A 19,682-nucleotide genomic window follows, 5' to 3' on the forward strand; every position below is an offset into this window, starting at 1 on the left:
AGAGCCAAAGTTCAGCTCAATCTTTAGACAGTTGATTTAATCTATAACTGTCTCAAAATCACATCAAGATCAATCGCAGTGCACGGTGAAACATGTTTTTCCTCAAAACGCTCAATGAGATGTGGTTCAAAATGTTGCCTGTTGTGAACAGAGTGCCTTTTTGAACATACTTATATTTTGAGGCAGGATAAATGTTTGAAAGAGCTGTACCATCTATTGGAGCGGAACAGAAAGGCATAAAGTTTAATGTACTAAGGGCCTTTGAAAATCATTGTGTGTTTTGGCGTGTAAGGAATCGCAGAGTTATACCTGGCCCCTCGTGAATGATTCAAATTTCACATAATAGGATCATAGCAGTCATTGCTTCGAAACCCTGTCAAGCGTCTTTCCCGTCAAACTCAAAGAGGGCCTTCACTGGAGAAAGGCTTTTCTGCCTCCATTATCCACCCCACTAACTGCATTTAAGACACAATGAAATGTAGCCCAGACCATTCCCTATGCAGACATTCACTGGCCCTATCCCCAAAGGATTTTTCCTGCATCTCATTCAACATGTTACCTCGTGCTTTCCAGCAGTGAGGACACATTATTATTACTGTGTGAACACTGACGACCAGGTCAGACGACAATAAATGAACAAGTTACAGCTGAAACGGCCATCTATAAAAACAGATCACCTGTATTAGGCTAGCTCAACGTACATGATTACGTTTAGAAACCCAAATGTTCCACAAGATTTGACCACCTTTAGAGGAAGTGATTTCCACACCATTATCAAAACCCAGGAGGAATCACATTGTTTTTCCTCTCCATCCTGCCAGGCTCCCTGTGGCGCGTCCGATTTATCACCCGTGCACACATTTAGCGTAGCGCTTCATGCTAGTAACGTACACGGTACCTCTGTTGACCAGTGCTTAATCTGTCTGTGGAAAGGCATCTCCTCCTTTGTTGGCGGCTAGCAGATTGTGTGGAAATGGGTGTCTCTCGGCGGCCTATTAGGGCCATTGTTGTGCTTTATCAGGAGGAGGCAGGCTGTCAACGCCTGTCCTGGTTGGACTTGTTTACTCCTACCGCCTCCACAAGGCCCAGCTATCCAGTCCCCACAACCCTGCCCCAGGACCAAAAGGTTAACACGCAGCGTTTCCAAACCCAGACAGGTCTTCTGGCACTAATCATCCATCTTAGATGAGCAGTTTGCTAAACAGAGGCTCCATCTCTGGTACCTGCCTTCACTTCACGTCCCTTCATATGAATCGATGTGAACTCCTGACTGGAGATGGCTAAGAGATTAGCTGGAAGATTTAGCAAGATCCCTGAAGGAGATGAACTTCTCAACACTGCAGACTGCTCGCAGGGCTCGAAATTGGTCCCGTATGATCCGGGACATTTGGTGCGAGTGCAAATTATCGCTATGGTGCGACCTGTTTCTTTACCAAACGCTCGTTAATTAGCCTACAGCACAGTGCCTGCTGTGAGCTGATACAGTGACCGGTCCACCCCCGTTCTGTACAACGGAACTTCATGTTCACGGTTCTAAACTTTAATGCAGATTTTAGATTGACAGGTAATATTAGCCAATCAATCCTTGTCACTGCGCTCCATTATCACGTGACAGGGAGCTAACTCGCGTGCAAAATCTGAAGAGCTGAAAAGACAACATGACATTTTCGGTGGGGGCTCTTACATTTTTGTTGGTGCTTCCAAGTAAAAGGAGTTCATTTCAAGCCCTGCCTCCTCAAGAGTGAACAGAAAAGGAAAGGGCAGAGAAGAAGAAAGTGAGCTGTGGCTAAGGCTCACTCGTTCTGAATACATGGAAGACCGCTTGAGATAAACAGTAATAACGTCTCCAGTCACAAACGTGCTCTGTGGAGAACACTCCAGGTCTGACTTCATGGAAAACCCTCAGAGCACCAACACAGTTTCACGTTTTCCTAGAACCTTTAGAAAGTTGTGAAACTTAAAATTGTATAAGCTTAGAAGGTCAGGGAATGGATAATACGAGTATGGGTAGACATAGGCTACGTGAGAAACCAAGGGAGAGAGTCAGAAAGGCTTTGAGAGAGGAAAGGAGAGGACAGAGAGAGGTGGCGACACACTCCCTGACTGCTATTGAAGACTGGGATTGGGCCTGGTGTAGAGGGATAAGAGGGAAATAATTATCCAGCCTGTTGAAGCATGACAGCTCCTTCGCGGCCAAAGTAAAAGGAGATGAAGCAGTGTGTCAAAGACGTCGAGTCACAAACACAGACCCATCTTGACACCGCCATCTGGAGTTTCACTTCATGTTAAGGAACCTTCCAGACCTGACGGCTGTCTGTCAGCCTGATCGATGTGGCGGGGGTGGGTGGGAGACACAATCCAAAGAACGATAGTCTGATGGCTAACACTGTCCTTCAACGACAGATGGCAATGGAAAAAAATTGGTAGCTATTCTATAGTAGAAAAGTAAAGACTTATGTTAGTCATCAGATGGAAAATATATCAAATTTCTATAATAGCTTAATGCTGCTCTACCAAGTAACATGATTCACCCATATCCTCAGAAGATAATTATAGCGAATCAATGCCAATTCGATAACAACAAAGCTGTTGTTTTGTCCTGCTTCGAGTTTCCACAGTGACCTTCCACAGCCATTGTCCCTCCGCCCACATGGACACCTTTGGCCTCCCAAGCTCTAACTAGGGTTCTCGCATCCCTAAAAGGACCTGACGACGTAACCGTGACGACCGTCTTGTTCCCTGAGTTCTTCAGGTCTCCCGGCCACATAAACGGCCAAGAGGCTGGTCAGTGTGCAGCTAGAACATGCACGCCTCTCTCTCCCGGAAGAAGAATAGAAACCAATCATGAAAAGAGATGGTTTTGCTGCCAGCGAGGAGAGGTGCAGGCGTCGAGGGAGGGGGAGGGGGGGGGAGGACAATGTCCCTATGAATTGATACTGGAGAGGGTCGTTTGTGCCTCAAGGCCTGCCTCTCTTGTGAGCGAGTGACGGGGTCGTGCTCTGTGACAGCTGCCTGGCGATGTTCCTCCCAGTCCATCGCCGCCGTGTCCTTTCACTCGGAGACCGGCGTTCCATTTTCCCCACATCACACCCTTATATCGACAACACAAAAGCATGGCAGGAGATTGCATTTTCCAAGACCACCCACACAGACACACACTTAAACAGGTAAGTTGAAAAACATACTAGAATTGTGGAAACACAGCCTCCAGTACACTCAAATGCACCCATACATAGAACACCAAAAGAGTTGAGGAATGCGAGGTATGCAAAATAACTTTTCATCCTAAGCATCAAGACAATTTCTCCAATTTGTTTGTCAGAACAAAATGGCACACGGCAATATCTGCATAAGCTGAAAGCAAACAACAAATAATACCTGCACAACACAAAGGCCTCAAACATCAGAACGCAGCATGTGTGGGGGGGGATCTGAAACGTTTCAAAAAAAGAAATTGCTTCAGGAGAAACAAATTGGTTCACAGGTGAATGGTAGACTTGTATGGCCCCATCTCACCCATCATGGTGAGACATCCACTCTTTCACACATACACATGAAATCACAACGCCCCCCAGGCCAAGTTGTTAATATTCTTACTACACCACGAACCCCATCAGCAGTCAACAGCATGCACAACGTGTGTGTGTGTGTTTGTGAGTGTTTGAGTCAGAGTGTAGGTAACCAACAGAAGGCCCATAGGGGCCACTAGAGTTTTGAGACTTTGGAACAGGCTGTGTAGTGCACTTTGTTGCAGACTGTGAAGAGCACTTCACCTCTCCCTTTGTCATGGAGATGGTGCTAGCACGGTGTGCTGGCTGGAGGCTTTGTTGTTTGAGTTTGAAGTGGCTATTAGAGCTCAGAGGCGGTGGAAGATACTGTATCTGATAGAACCTCCTGCCTGACTAGCAATCGCCAGGCTTTACATCCCAAGGCTGGGAATCAGACGGAAGTACAGTATAATAACTAATCCTAAAGTCCAGCTCAGAATCACATCTGTGTTGACTCATTATGGGAACAGCACATTCATGCTAGAGGGCCTCAGTACAAAGGAAGAGATGACAGTTATAAAACTGTGTGACCAAGAGACAAAGAGAGACACAGAGAAAGAGAGACAGAGAGAAGAATGGAGAGACAGAGAGAAGGAGAGAGAGAGAAGAAGAGAGAGTCAGAGAGAGTCAGAGAGAGACAGAGAAGAAGAGAGACAAAGAGAAGAAGAGAGAGACAGAGAGAAGAAGAGAGAGACAGAGAAAAAGAGTGTGTGTTCCTGTCACGGACGGAACCACTGGTGTAGCAATAAATAAAGGCCCCTAAAGAATGTAACATCTGTCCCATTTGATCTAAGCTTCGCCATGATGCATTTACTTCAGTCAGCTTTGTGTGGAGGACCTAGCGGAAGGTCGAACAGCAGCAACACCTCACTGACAAACAAACAGAGACCCACCAGGACCTGACAGGGGTTGTGTAAAACAGAGGGCTAGAACTAGGAGTGGGGAGTTGACTGCAGCTATACACAGTGTGCCTCTCCTGATGCTATCAAGAGTGTGCCGTCAGGTGTCAGTCAGGGAGGTAGATCTCATCTCCTTCTGCTCTCCTTGGGTTCTGGTGCATGCTCGCACGCACGCTGCCAGGATAACTGTACATTACAGTTGACAATGGCAGACCGTGTAGCGCTGAGATATTATTCATCCCAGGAGGGTTGTGCGTCACCACTGACAGGCAGACATAAATATTCCTCAACCCCTTCACCAAGGGTTAATGGTTGTCCATCAGTGAGGGATGAGGCAGGACCAACAGAGACAGGCAGGGCCAGAAGAGCCCACGGACGAGCACAGCACTGCACTTCTCACAGGGATATGAGGGGAGAGTGGAAGGATTGCTCACACACACACACACACACACACACACACACACACACGCACACGCACACACCTCATTGGGAAGGAACAAAAAAAGAACACAGGCTACTCAAAGAGGAAAAAATAAAAAAGGAACATTTCTCCCCATAGCCAATCTCAGCCAGTAAACTCTTGTGGTGCTCTGCCTAGTTGTGCTCTGCTCCAAGCAATAATTTCTTTATTAAATTGAAGAAATGCATAACGGTAGGGAATGGCATACATAATCACCTCAGAGACATAGCACAACAAACCGGCAGCTGAATATAAAAGACCCAACATTTCGACTTTGTTCATAATGCAACATGGCCAATCAACATTAATTTATTCTAATGTATTCACACAGAAGGTCAATTATCCAAATGATTCCAGTTCAGATTGCACCTGATCTTGGAAGCCAATGAGCCATCTAAAGGGCAGCTGGTTTTGCAAGGCAAATCTTCTTTTGTCACCCCTGTTTGCATAAACGCACCCTTAGTCTTTAGTAAAGTGTATATTGCTAATGGCTAAACAACTGGGTGTTTTAGCCTGCTTTGGGTCAGACTGGACCGACACGACGACAGGAACTTAAGAAAAATCATTCAAGGCCAAATGAAGCACACAGAATCTGCAAGTAACATACACAAACAACTAAATATCAGCCTGTAATTTTCACCTCCCAAAAGACGATTTCACACAAACAGGAAGTACAGACTTTTACTGCTCTCTGACTGCAGGCGTTCTAATCAGTGAACACCATTCTAAATGTATAAATGCTTGTGTTACGTGCATTTATTTATGTATTTATATATAGTGTGATATCACTTTGGATAAATACACAAGAACTTGACACTACACCACCATCATGAGAGACAGGCAGAGTGTGAAGCAATCCTACACAACGGCCTAGAATCCTAAAATAGTGCGAGACACCTGAGAGACACCTGAGAGACACCTGAGAGTCACCTGAGAGTGACCTGAGAGACACCTGAGAGTGACCTGAGAGACACCTGAGAGACACTTGAGAGACACCTGAGAGACACCTGAGAGACACCTGAGAGTGACCTGAGAGACACCTGAGAGACACCTGAGAGACACCTGAGAGACACCTGAGAGTGACCTGAGAGTGACCTGAGACACCTGAGAGACACCTGAGACACCTGAGAGACACCCGAGAGACACCTGAGAGACACCTGAGAGTGACCTGAGAGACACCTGAGAGTGACCTGAGAGACACCTGAGAGACACCTGAGAGACACCTGAGACACCTGAGACACCTGAGAGACACCTGAGACACCTGAGAGACACCTGAGAGTGACCTGAGAGTGACCTGAGAGACACCTGAGAGTGACCTGAGAGACACCTGAGAGACACCTGAGAGACACCTGAGAGACACCTGAGACACCTGAGAGACACCTGAGAGTGACCTGAGAGACACCTGAGAGACACCTGAGAGACACCTGAGAGACACCTGAGAGACACCTGAGAGACACCTGAGAGACACCTGAGAGACACCTGAGAGTCACCTGAGACACCTGAGACACCTGAGAGACACCTGAGAGACACCTGAGACACCTGAGAGACACCTGAGAGTGACCTGAGAGACACCTGAGAGACACCTGAGAGACACCTGAGAGACACCTGAGAGTCACCTGAGACACCTGAGACACCTGAGAGACACCTGAGAGTGACCTGAGAGACACCTGAGACACCTGAGACACTTGAGAGACACCTGAGAGTGACCTGAGAGACACCTGAGAGACACCTGAGAGACACCTGAGAGACACCCGAGAGTCACCTGAGACACCTGAGAGACACCCGAGAGACACCTGAGAGTGACCTGAGAGTGACCTGAGAGTGACCTGAGAGACACCTGAGAGACACCTGAGAGACACCTGAGAGACACCTGAGAGTGACCTGAGAGTCACCTGAGAGACACCTGAGAGTGACCTGAGAGTGACCTGAGAGTGACCTGAGAGACACCTGAGAGACACCTGAGAGTGACCTGAGAGACACCTGAGAGACACCTGAGAGTCACCTGAGAGACACCTGAGAGACACCTGAGAGTGACCTGAGAGTGACCTGAGAGACACCTGAGAGACACCTGAGAGTGACCTGAGAGACACCTGAGAGTCCCACTGGTCCCCCACAGGCAGCAGCAGAGCAGGAGCCAGGACCTCAGCAGCAGTTTCCCTGGCTCTGTTGAGTGTCACGAGAGGCAATTTAGGCTGTGTGAAATAACCCCTGAAAGCTTTAATCTTGATAGATGGGGGGGGGGGTATTTTGATATGGCATGTTCCCCTTTGCCACGCCCTGCTCTAAATATAGAGGCCCTTTATATATGCCACTAATTGGTTATTTATCCTTATGAATGACTGAATCGCAGCAGTTATTGAAAGGCGATGACTACTTCTATCCTCGACTCGGCTCTGGCTAAATGAGTAATTTAAAAATTGATAGAATAGACATATTGCACTCCCTCTCCCTCCCCTGCTCACCCGGTTCTGTGGGTCTGGGGAGCGGGCGTTAAATGGACAGAAACCAACAAACTAGGGCAAAACAGATGGGCGCAATCAGTGTCTAATTTCCAAAAAGCCAAGCACGGATACATACACTGATTGAATGTTTTAGACTTTTTTTTTCTCCTCGCTAACACAGCCACTCCCCCTCCCTCCCTCCCTCCCTCCCTCCCTCCCTCCCTCCCTCCCTCCCTCCCTCCCTCCCTCCCTCCCTCCCTCCCTCCCTCCCTCCCTCCCTCCCTCCCTCCCTCCCTCCCTCCCTCCCTCCCTCCCTCCCTCCCTCCCTCCCTCCCTCCCTCCCTCCCTCCCTCCCTCCCTCCCTCCCTCCCTCCCTCCCTCCCTCCCTCCCTCCCTCATCAGTCGTAGTATGTCATCTTCCCTTGTCGAGGGTGCATGTGTCATCACATGGAGACAAAAAAGGCTGAGTGGACCTGTACAGATGAGGCTGATCTTTATAAAGCCCCTGAGCTCTTTATTTCTAGGGAGGATGACCAATTGCTCACAAGGTTGACATTTAGACCTCCATGCTTTGATGCAGCTCTGGGGAACTGTGCAGCATATCAATCAGCCATTAAGGGTTTGCTCAGGTATTAGAAGGATCAGAGGAACCAATAAAGCCCAGAGGGGAGAGCGGGAGGCAGGGAAGATCTGCCGTCCTCCAGGGCCTCATTTCCAGCCTGGTGGGGGCCTGGAGGGTTGCTAGGGGCCACATTAATGAACACCATATCCACCTCGACCAGAGACGGCTAACGTTTTCCCTAACTCCATGCAACGTCCTCTCTGCTTCTGTTTGGCTATGTTGCTCCCACAGCGTCAGCTGCAGCTGTGTAAGCACCCCCACCCACCCATCCACCCCCACCAACCGCCACCCACCCACCCACCCACCCCCACCAACCCCAGTCCTTCAAAACATTCAAAACTCAGTTTTGCTAGGCTAAACACATGGACCCCACCTCCATTATTCTACAACTCACTCTCCTTTACAGCACTCCGATGTGGACCGCTACGAATGAAGTGGGAAAGTGTGTGTTTATGTGTGTGTTTACAGTACTACGTTTGTGTGCACATGAGTGTGTGTGTGTGTGTGTTGGGGGTGGGAAGTGTGGTAGGGGAGTTGGCAAATGGAAGCTTTTCCCACCCAAAGATGAGCTCCAGTGATTACAACTTGAGACAGTTTTCTAATTATTCTGTCAAACATCAATCCTCTGGGCTGGAGCAGGTCGTCCTGGTGGCTGATGGACAGTGTAATCACTACTGGGCTTCAAATGGAGCACTTCCTCCCTCCCTCCGCCTGGCAGACAGGGTAGTGACAGAAAGTCTGAAAAATGAAAAATGTGAAAAGCACCTATGAACGGATCTAGTCAGGCCTGTGCTGGGCTGGAGGGCAGAGATGCCAACACTGAAATAACTCTCTGTTCACTGTGTTTCATCCAGGGTTGGCTAAATAGGGAGATGGAGGGGGGAGAGGGGGGAGAGAGAGGAGGAGGATGGAGAGAAAGGGGATGGATCGAGGGAGAGTGGATAAGGCATAAATCCCAGACACTAGCTGCATCCAGATCTTCTTAAAGAAAGATTAACAAGTTCATTATTTGCAAGTGCTTATTACACATCCGATAGCTTATAGATTTTGGGGTGATTTAAATGTGTTCCACACCAGTCGGGTTGGACCCTAAATCAAGCGATCTCTTCAGTGGAGGATGTGGACGTTCATTCAACAGCCAATAGAAAAGACTGTTTAAATAAGGCTAGCTGGACACACATGAGCCTGCTGTCCTGATGTGAGCAGGTGATAGGCCAGGCAGCTATCTCCTGGTCACTGCTGCTATCATCTGATCAGAACAGACCAGATGCTGGTGAGGTGAGAGGATATGTAGTGTTCCTCCTCTCCACATGGAAGATAAAAGGCACCAACAGTATATTTACTTGTGGGGAAGGGCATGTGACACTAGATAAGATAGTATATTACTGTCTGACAGCTTGCAGATAGAAACCAGGGTGGAACAAAATGCATTATCAATAATATCTCATGTGTATAACAAGTGTCAGAGCAGCAATGAAAGACTCGTGCAGGGAACACGAAAGGTTTGTGTTTAAATATTGAAATTTGTACAGTACTGGCTACATAGATGAACTGAAACTTTTGCACACAAAAAATAAATAACATCAATTTACTGAACTTTCCTCAGTTGCAAGACATGTATCACAGCAGTGCACATGAACACTAAACAGTATTATGGCTCCACCAACATTCACTCCCCCACATTTATTTTCTCTCCCGGGCAAGCTGCTCTGGTAGAAATAATGCAATAACAGCAGCACATGCTCTGTGTTTTCGAACTCGACCCTGACCAGGGAAATGCGAGACGGACCGTTTCTACCGGAGATGTGATGAGGCGAACATTTCATGTGGCCCTCGTCGTCTTTCTATTACCACGGTAAAGAGGTGGAGGGATCAGACAAGAGGCTCCTATCAAATCAGGCCTAGAAAAGCCAATTACAGTGACAATAATCTCTCTGAACCGCCGCCAGCCCGTCTCAGAATACATAGCTGCAGATCCCTCAGCAGGGGAGACAAGAGGAGGAGAGATACAGGTAACGGGGAGAGATACCCTGCATGGAGATACGGCAAGCCTTAGCAAACAACCTCTTTCTCATGTGGAATGAGCCTTATTTCGAGGTTTTGGCACGATCGTTTAATACCAGTTGTGAACCGATTTCCTTTTCAGCTGCAGGTCCTGAAACTGTTCTGGCCGGTATTCAGCTAGCTGGTTAGTCCAAGTTCCAGAGAGCATGTTGCCGAACACTGATAAGTGGATTGGTCAGGGAAGAGCCGTTTCCAAGCAGGCCCCGGGGTCTCGGTTACAACAGTGCTGGGCCCAGATGTGCTTCTCCATTGGAGAGATCTTCTCCTCTGAGCCGGGCCCCTGCAGAAGACAAACCTGACGTGACACTGAGGAGCGACCAGGCAGGGAGGGCCACCTCCTCTCTCATCAGACAGGCATTAGCTCATCACAGTAATTACAGCATGGACCCTGCCCGCAGACGTAGGGGTTGAGGACCGAGTCTGGGTGCCTCTGTCCTGACGTCACGCCCAGAACCAGAGGCCCTGCTAGGGGCAGTGTGGGATCTAGATGACAAATGATAGTGCGAGTGTTGTATGTCATGTCCAACACAAACAGCCTCACCACCAAAGGACTGAGAATACTAACTGACATTAGCATGGAGGGGGAGAGTACACACACACACACACACACACACACACACACACACACACACACACACACACACACACACACACACACACACACACACACACACACACACACACACACACACACACACACACACACACACACACACACACACACACACACACACACACACACACACACACACACACACACACACACACACACACACACACACACACACACACCATCTTCTGCTCACCTTGGTAGTGTCGGGTAAATTAGCTTCCATGTTTTCCTCAATCTTTCCAACAAAGGGATGCCCGCTTATTGAATTACCAGAGTCCCCATTCGTCTCCCGTGGATAGTGTGCCTAGGGATGACTCATATAGCGGCTAATGATAAACAGCATCCACCGATTCCCCCTTAGAAGAAAATCTCTCAAGGCTTTAGAGACACAGTTCCAGTAGGCTTTAATGATTAGCAGTACATGCAAAAGCTACTTGTGCATGGCTCCGTGTCGCAATGAACCTGGGCTTCTATCATGATGACGTTGGCATCGACTGCCACCGTGGGTGGACACACAGACGGAGCTATCCGTGGCCCTGCAGCCATCCACAAAAAAACATGACCTACAGGAGAGTGGAGGCAGAGCTAGGCTATGCCTCATAGAGCCGGCGCTGATCTCATCAACTCCGCCCCAGTGTCTGGGTGGCCTCAGATGAGCCCCCAGCATGTGTACATGGGAAGCAGAACGCGTGAAATGAGAGGCGTTCAGCAACCCCACCATCAGCTCCATGTTTCACAACACGCAACGCCCAGAGCCCCTCCTCCTCCTCCTCACGCCTCTTACTGACGAACAGGCCGGGGGAGGGGCATGACGGGATGGAGGGCACGGCTGGGTGAACCCCTGATGCCTGTCCAGATGGAGGAAATCTTCTTCCATTAAATTGAGCTGTGTTGTGAAGGGGCATGAATCTCTCGGGCATGGCACAGCCAGAAGTTGACCAGAGTAGCGGTCCTTTCACCCAGGGGCTGTTTGCTCTCACCATGCCAGGGCTACTGGTCTCTCACCATGCCAGGGCTCCTAGTCTCTCACCATGCCAGGACTACTGGTCTCACCATGCCAGGGCTCCTGGTCTCTCACCATGCCAGGGCTACTGGTCTTCTTTTCCACTTAAACGTTTTTAAGAACCAGAAAAACATCACCTTTCCCTGAGCACCATGTAGGTTAGGGAGAAACGACCCCACAGTCTCAAGCAGTACAGGAAAACAGATGGCACTTTTGTTTCCTCTGGACGAGTGACCACTGCCTGAACTCCTGAAGGTCAGTCAAGCAGAGGCCGCTGCCTTTGAAGGGCTTCTGTGGCTGCTGTAAAGGGCCCTGCGCAGGCTTGGCTTGGCAATGACGGAACGCTTCTCACTGCAATATGTGTGAGGAGGGCTCAATTAGCTCCAGATCCAATCCCAGTTCCTCTATTGATCTCCCTTCGATGAGAAATGGCAGACAGGAGACTGTTCAATCAGACCCTCCCAGGGGAGGGGGAGAGGAGACGGGGGGGGGGGGGCAGGGGGGCAGGGGGGATGAATGGTGTTAAGACCAGGTGAATACATTACCAATCCATACTAATACATACATGAGTGTTAAGTAATAGCTCGTCTATTGATGGTCTTGGTGAGTAAGACAAGGGCCAAGAGGTCATGTGATGAGAGCCACAGGGATCAGACAGAGGGGCAGACGCCTGGCCCCAGAAGGAAACATCAATATGACACATGGTCAGGTCCACTGAGGAGAGAGGGGCCCGGACCATTCTACACCTCTTCAAATTAACCTTCAACAGACTCCGGGGAAAATGTATGTAGGCTGACAATTCATTTCTCATTCTGGATAGCTTTTTTGGCATGGTGCGTGCACGTGTGAAATGTTGGCTATGGATGGTTGTTCATACTGTATGTCCCCTGTCCAGGAGAGTGTGTGTCTGTCCAGGAGAGTGTGTGTCTGTCCAGGAGAGTGTGTGTCTGTCCAGGAGGATGTGTGTCTGTCCAGGAGGATGTGTGTCTGTCCAGGAGGGTGTGTGTCTGTCCAGGAGGATGTGTGTCTGTCCAGGAGAGTGTGTCTGTCCAGCAGTGTGTGTGTCTGTCCAGGAGGATGTGTGTCTGTCCAGGAGAGTGTGTGTCTGTCCAGGAGAGTGTGTGTCTGTCCAGGAGAGTGTGTGTCTGTCCAGGAGGATGTGTGTCTGTCCAGGAGAGTGTGTGTCTGTCCAGGAGGATGTGTGTCTGTCCAGGAGGATGTGTGTCTGTCCAGGAGGGTGTGTGTCTGTCCAGGAGAGTGTGTGTCTGTCCAGGAGAGTGTGTCTGTCCAGCAGTGTGTGTGTCTGTCCAGGAGGATGTGTGTCTGTCCAGGAGAGTGTGTGTCTGTCCAGGAGAGTGTGTCTGTCCAGGAGAGTGTGTGTCTGTCCAGGAGGATGTGTGTCTGTCCAGGAGAGTGTGTCTGTCCAGGAGTGTGTGTGTCTGTCCAGGAGGATGTGTGTCTGTCCAGGAGAGTGTGTGTCTGTCCAGGAGAGTGTGTGTCTGTCCAGGAGGATGTGTGTCTGTCCAGGAGAGTGTGTGTCTGTCCAGGAGAGTGTGTGTCTGTCCAGGAGGATGTGTGTCTGTCCAGGAGAGTGTGTCTGTCCAGGAGAGTGTGTGTCTGTCCAGGAGAGTGTGTGTCTGTCCAGGAGAGTGTGTGTCTGTCCAGGAGGATGTGTGTCTGTCCAGGAGGATGTGTGTCTGTCCAGGAGAGAGCTGGTTCCCCTGCTGTGCAGAAAGCCTCTGCTGGCATCTCAGCCTCATGAGTTGGACCTGATCCAGATTCAGACTCAGTTCAAGACAGAAATGAGAAAAGTTTGTGTGTGTCTGATAGGGGAGAGGACGGGAGGGGAAAGAGAAAAAGAGCGAGAAAACCAGAACAAACCCCTCCTGCTGCAGCATGTTGCTAAGGGCTACAGTAAGCAGCCGCCTGTCAGAGGAACATATTGTGACTGCTTAAGACATGCTCAGTTTCAAGCTCCATTCTCTAAAACTTGCTCAAGGATATGTTAAACAATGTGACAAAATTGCCAGCGTCTACTTAGTGTTTGTAAACCTGTCTGTCATTCAGTAGTGTAATTATGCATCCCGCTAGTGCAAACAGTAAGCAAATACCAAGTTATATTTAGTGTCATACAAAAACGGGAATTATTTTTTTCTTACAGTTTAGTACTATTTTTCATCTCGTGAAAACATTCTGGTCCAACTAATTAGAGTCAAGCAGCAATATGAGCAGACAAACATTCCACAATTCCTATGAAATAATCTCCAGCTACAGAGGACTGTTGAATGGCTCGCAAAACCTGACGCTAACTTTGCACCAGATCCTCTCCCTGCTTCCACATTAGCTTGTAAAACCACTTTTATATTCTGTTCTCAACTACTGCTCTGCTTCCATTAGACTGCTGGCTTTAAAATCTCAGCACACATGTGCCACGCGCACTTTTTAATTTTCATGATACATGTCAAGGCCTTGCGTGAGGGCAGTGCAGCTTGAAAAAAAAACTAAAAAACGCTCTGGCAGTAAAAATGGCCATAATGGCTGCAATGATCTCTTAGGCATTGGAGTGGAACAGTCACCACAATATCTGGCAATCTGAGCCTGGCTTTATCTTTGCTGTGTAGGAATATGCTGCAGTGCAAGCAAATCCTCTGACAGGACTATTCTGTACCAAGGGCCTTGGTCTTATAATGAGAAACACACACACCAGACCAGGGTGCAAATGAGGTACCAACAATCCCCAAGAGCCACAGTATGAGAATCCATCTGAACTTATCCAAAGACAAACACGAGTGTTAGCACAGGCAGTCCTCACAGCTGCCATTACCGTGTTCCTTCTCCTTCTCCGCCTGTCCTCTGGTTCCCGGTCCCACTGCGCTGGTCTCAGGTGCCAGTTCCTCAAGCGCCCACCCTCTTTAATACCCAGCTTAATACAGGGCGCTGAGGGGGATGAACTCCATTAAGGCGCAAGATCCAGGCTCTGGGCTCGCTGGCTTGCGTTGCTTTTGTTTACGACGCTGGGGACAGGCAGCTACCTCGACGGGGGGCGGCAGGGGAGGGACTTTCATTCCAGCAGCGAGCCAAGGTGTGACGTTACAGGCGCCTTGATGATCACAGGTCGTTTGAGTCCCTTGGGGACCAGGCCCTCGAGACCTCGGTATGAGGTTATGGGTGTTTGTTTTATGTGAATGGGTTTCATATTTGTGTGTACTGCTTGTGTGTGTGTGTGTGTATAAGAGCATGTGTGTTCACACATATATACCCCAGTGTTGAGAGGTGCGTGATTGCTTTCAGACGTGCGATGGCGGAGGCGAGGATGAAAACAGCTCCAAGGACACGCAGGAAACACGGCCGCGGGGCCCGGCCCCTCCGAGCGGCCGACGAGACGAGACGATCCGTCCGTCACCGCCAATCACCTTCCACCGTCCCCGAGTCCACCGACCGGTCACAATGTGGCCTGTCCCTGGGCAGCGACTCGGCATGTCTAAACAGGCAGCGGTGACATTCGCCATGGGCTCAGACATCTCCATATGCCAACAACAGGCTGAGTGGCTGGACCCCGCTCCTGAGGGACTGGGTGGATGAGGCGTGAAGCTAAAGGGGAGCTCCTCTCCTTGGCCTTAACAGGATTTTGGAGATCAAAGTCACAGGGAAGGGAAGTGTGAGAGCTGGCATGCACTGAGCTGTATCTATCCGTCCATGGTAGGTAGTGGACAATAACACCTTTCATCAGTACTCAGAGGTAATGGAGGTGATTTGGTGGGGGGAGCGTGGCAGGCCTGGGAGAGGGAGGGAGGGTTCCTGTAATGCTACCAGCAAGGTGCTCTCACTTTGCCCACAAGACACACACATTTGCTGGATGTGTATGGAAGGTGAGGATGGATGTTTTGAGTAGATGTTTATGCCTTCCGAGGAGCTACTGTCCAGTGCACACACGTGCCTTGATCATACAGGCCAGGGGGGGAAGCATGAGCAGAGAGAGAGAGATGGTAAACGACTACCTTGCAAAATATCTGATCAATCTCAGTGTTCAAACAGCTGAGTAAGCCTATGCTACTGTGCCCATCTTCTTTAGGATCACAACTATAGTTCAGACAGCAATTACTGCCCATGTTTCTTATAATTCCAGGCTTACTTTACCTTGTGTTACTGTGACCCTTCAGTCATTGTGACCCCCATACGTGTTGCGACAACTTTACCTCATACAAAAATAAAGTGAAGCATTCAATTTGTTTTTGTATGGGGTAAAGTTGTCGCAGCACAACGATAGGTTGTTGTGAACCTTCGGGTCATTGTGACCAGAAGGCAGCACAAGGGTTTTAAACAACACTTTTTTACAGTGTTGCTAATCAGATAAACATGTCCCTGGTGCCATTTCCACGCAGACACACAAACACAGTCGTCACAGGCTGAGCCTCGCAGCACTGCACTTTCTAAGAAATGTCCATGATTCACCTGGAAAATACAGCCTTCGGTACCAAATGTATGAACAAATAAGGCACTACCTCCATCCACCATTTCCTCTGAGGCTTAAGTAGAAGGCAATTTGGTTGTTGGTTTGAGCACAGCCTTGCACTCACAGGTTATATGGGGTAAACAAAAAGAGAAATAATACAACTATTCTGTCAAAGTTAGCTGTCATTTTTGTGACCATGAAAAGGCAGGTTAGTACATTTTAGCATGTCAACAAAGCCTGCAATCCTGCCGAATTGCCCAAGGATACTGTAGAATGTGTGTGTGTGTGTGTGTGTGGGGGGGGGGGGGGTGGGGGGGGGGGGATTCATGGTTTAAAATATCAGAAGTTATGCTCCGTCTTATACTGAATGGCAGTCACTGTACATAAAGGGTTCAACATGTTTTTCTCCCTCCCACTGTCCTTTGCTTTCCTTTTCATCATTTTCCTTTCATGCTTTTCATCTTCCTTGTGCCAATTTCATGTGCCTTTTTCTATTTCATCTTCTATCTTCTGTCTACCCAACCAATTTACCTAATGAATGCTGCTCTCCAATTCTACATGTTAAGGTGGGGACAAGGTAACAAAACAGGAGGAAAACGTAACAGCGAAAGAGAGGGAGAAAGACAAAATACTGGACAGAAACTAAGAATTTCAAGGGAGAAACTCAATCTTGTTGATAATTTGTCGTAACTTTCTGAGTGCTTAGTATGGTATGACAGCAATCAATTTGAGCATAACTATTCATAATTAACCATCCAAGTATTTCATATATATTATGTCCAGCACTTATGCTTGTTTGCTCCTAAACCAAAGCTAGCATAAACTAAAACCCATTAAATCTTTCGGTTTAAAAAAAAAGTTTTAGAATTCATAAAAACCAGCCAATGCAAATGAGCGACATTTTAGCCAATAAACTAATAATTAACATTCCCCTCACAGACGTGGGGAGTCTCTAGATCCCTGTATGAAATGCAAATGATGGTACACAGCAGTTTAATGTCAACCCCCCCCTACTCCTACCAATCATGTAGGTCTCCCCATCCCTTCCCCCACTGCTAGAGGGGGAGAGGAACAGGTATGCTGCATCCAGCCCTGCTTTCTGCACCAGAGCCAGAGCACACTGAGCCTCATTCTCCAGAGCAAGAAATCATCCAGGTAGTTCCAGCTAATGCAGCCTTTAAAAACGGTTCCCTTTACATCTCTATTAGAACCCTGTTAAACATAATGGACGGATTTTATTGAATAAGTCGGCCACTAAGAGATGAGGAATATTTACGTCACGCTTGTTTACAGGTCACCGTGACAATGTCGAGTGGAGAAACTGGAGTGCTAGACTTCAAACTTTTTTAACTGTATCCCTTTCAGGGGTTTCCTTACTGCTTCCTTAAGGAGGTTAAACACATCTGGAAGAAACTTTTTTAACTGTATCCCTTTCAGGGGTTTCCTTACTGCTTCCTTAAGGAGGTTAAACACATCTGGAAGAAACTGTGACTCATCCCACTGAATTATCTGGTCAACACACTGCTAATCATCATTATGACCAGGAAAACAGGTCCTTTGATATATCTGTGTCACACCCTCCCTGACTTTGATGGAGGTTGTCATTAGCCCGTACATACGACAGTCTCCATCCACACATGGGATTCAAATTCACCCCTTTCTATACATAATACATAAAACCACAAATACTGCCAGAAAGAATGTAATCATGTAACTCCTTGGATATGGAAGTGGCAGTGGAGGGGGAATTAGCTGTGTGTTTGTCAGCATGTAAGCAGCACTGCAGCACCGTCACCAGCTTCAGAGTGTTTACAGTTGAGTCACTGCCAGTCTGATCACACAACTCCACACTTGTAAAAAGACCCAAAGTGCCACATCCTGTGACGCTCCAGGACTTTAAATACACCAGGGGACGAGAACTAACGAGTGTGTGTGTGTGTGTGTGTGTGTGTGCGCACACATGGGGGAGACCGACTGCGGATACAAGTCATTAAAAGGGTGATTTCATTGTGGTTGCTGAGCTGCGATTCATCATGCCCCTGTCAATAAGAAGACTGCGTATAATCATATTCTTCAAGACCCCATGTCTCTGTGCAACAAGACTGGATCCTACAGCTACCGGTCTAATGAGTGCTGGCACTGAGACTGTCGCAGAGAGATTCTTAAGCTTTGACATGAATCTGTGTAAGGATAACGAGACCAGAGATGCTTTCGAGATTTCAGGGAATGTGTGTACATTGTGTAACTGCTAGAGTAGTGTCTGATTACGACTAATACTTGACTGTTATTCAATAAAACGATCCTTTTCTGTCGAGCCGAAAGAGGCCGTTCTGGGGTTGCGTTCAGTTCTGTGCTGAGGTACCTTGGGGTCTGCTGTGAGCAGTTTGAAGGCCTGGTACACCTGGTTCTCCTTGACGCCCCCTCCCAGGTCCAGGAAGTTTGCTGGCTTCCCTCCATGGAGGTCGATGATGTCACAAGTGGCCATGGCCAGGCCGGCCCCATTCACTATATTAATGGGGGAAAGGTCAGGCACAGTCAGAAAACCAGGAAGCTTCCCCCAACACAGTGACTTCATTACAAGTTTCTCTCTCTCATCCCAGAGTTTGATGACAATTAATGATTGTGGTGCTCCACTAATGGTTTCCTGCCTGTGTAATAATGAAGCTGGATTTTCCCATTAGAATCCAAATTGAAACAGAAATCCCTAAAAGAAAAGACTTGAGATAAAAAAAAATCATATATATATAGTTAGTCTGGAGTTAATTAAAATGAACATTACCAGTATCAAGGGAAAAAAATACATCTAATATAAAAGTGCACACAGTCAAATCAATGAGTAAATTATCTTCTAAGGAAGGAACAAACATCCCAAAGCGTGGAGGATTTACAGCTTTAAGAGGCACACGCCGCGCTAAACGCCTCCAAATCATCTTATCTGGATATTTAACACTTGGAAGTTGAGCAGCATGGGAAAATATAATTATGAATGCATTCCTGACTTCAGAAAGGGAATGCTGATTAAAGAAAGTCTCTGGTAGCTGTTCATCTGATCAACCAGTACAGCGATAGCGACTGTTACCCCGCTGTGTGCTGAGGCAGCCAAAATATTGAGCTTGTTTTCCTGCAGCCAACGCGCCTCCCTCTACACGCCTTACCTCGTTTGGCGTGGCGGAGCTGAGGGTGGGTTCTGGCAAGTTACCCACCAGAAGTCTCAATAAAAGGAAACACACTTTATCAGCTGTCACTTCAATGGGTCACAAAGCTTCGACTGAAGCTGAGCCGTTGTTGTGAGAGGAGGAGTGGGTCTGGGAGGACTGGGTCTGAGAGGAGTGGGTCTGGGAGGACTGGGTCTGAGAGGAGTGGGTCTGGGAGGACTGGGTCTGGGAAGACTGGGTCTGGGAGGACTGGGTTTGGGAGGACTGGGTCTAGGAGGACTGGGTCTGGGAGGACTGGGTCTGGGAGGACTGGGTCTGGGAGGACTGGGTGTGGGAGGACTGGGTCTGGGAGGACTGGGTCTGAGAGGACTGGGTGTGGGAGGACTGGGTGTGGGAGGACTGGGTCTGAGAGGACTGGGTGTGG

General features: G+C 48.4%; 1 protein-coding gene across 2 annotated transcripts in view; it reads right to left on the minus strand.

The window, feature by feature from the left end:
* The window catches only part of suclg2 (succinate-CoA ligase GDP-forming subunit beta), a 64,723-nt gene that overhangs the window by 9,319 nt on the left and 35,722 nt on the right, over positions 1-19,682 (minus strand). For both annotated transcript variants that reach the window (XR_014766582.1, XM_084705082.1), the window contains exon 9: positions 18,466-18,608. Coding sequence is in view for 1 of the 2 variants with exons in the window: in XM_084705082.1 (XP_084561208.1) it covers positions 18,466-18,608 (143 nt within the window). In the remaining variant the exon portion in view is untranslated. The remainder of the gene's footprint in view (positions 1-18,465; positions 18,609-19,682) is intronic.

Source organism: Hypomesus nipponensis, chromosome 9, assembly GCF_054491055.1.
Source record: "Hypomesus nipponensis isolate SF chromosome 9, ASM5449105v1, whole genome shotgun sequence".
Taxonomy (NCBI): Eukaryota; Metazoa; Chordata; class Actinopteri; order Osmeriformes; family Osmeridae; genus Hypomesus; species Hypomesus nipponensis.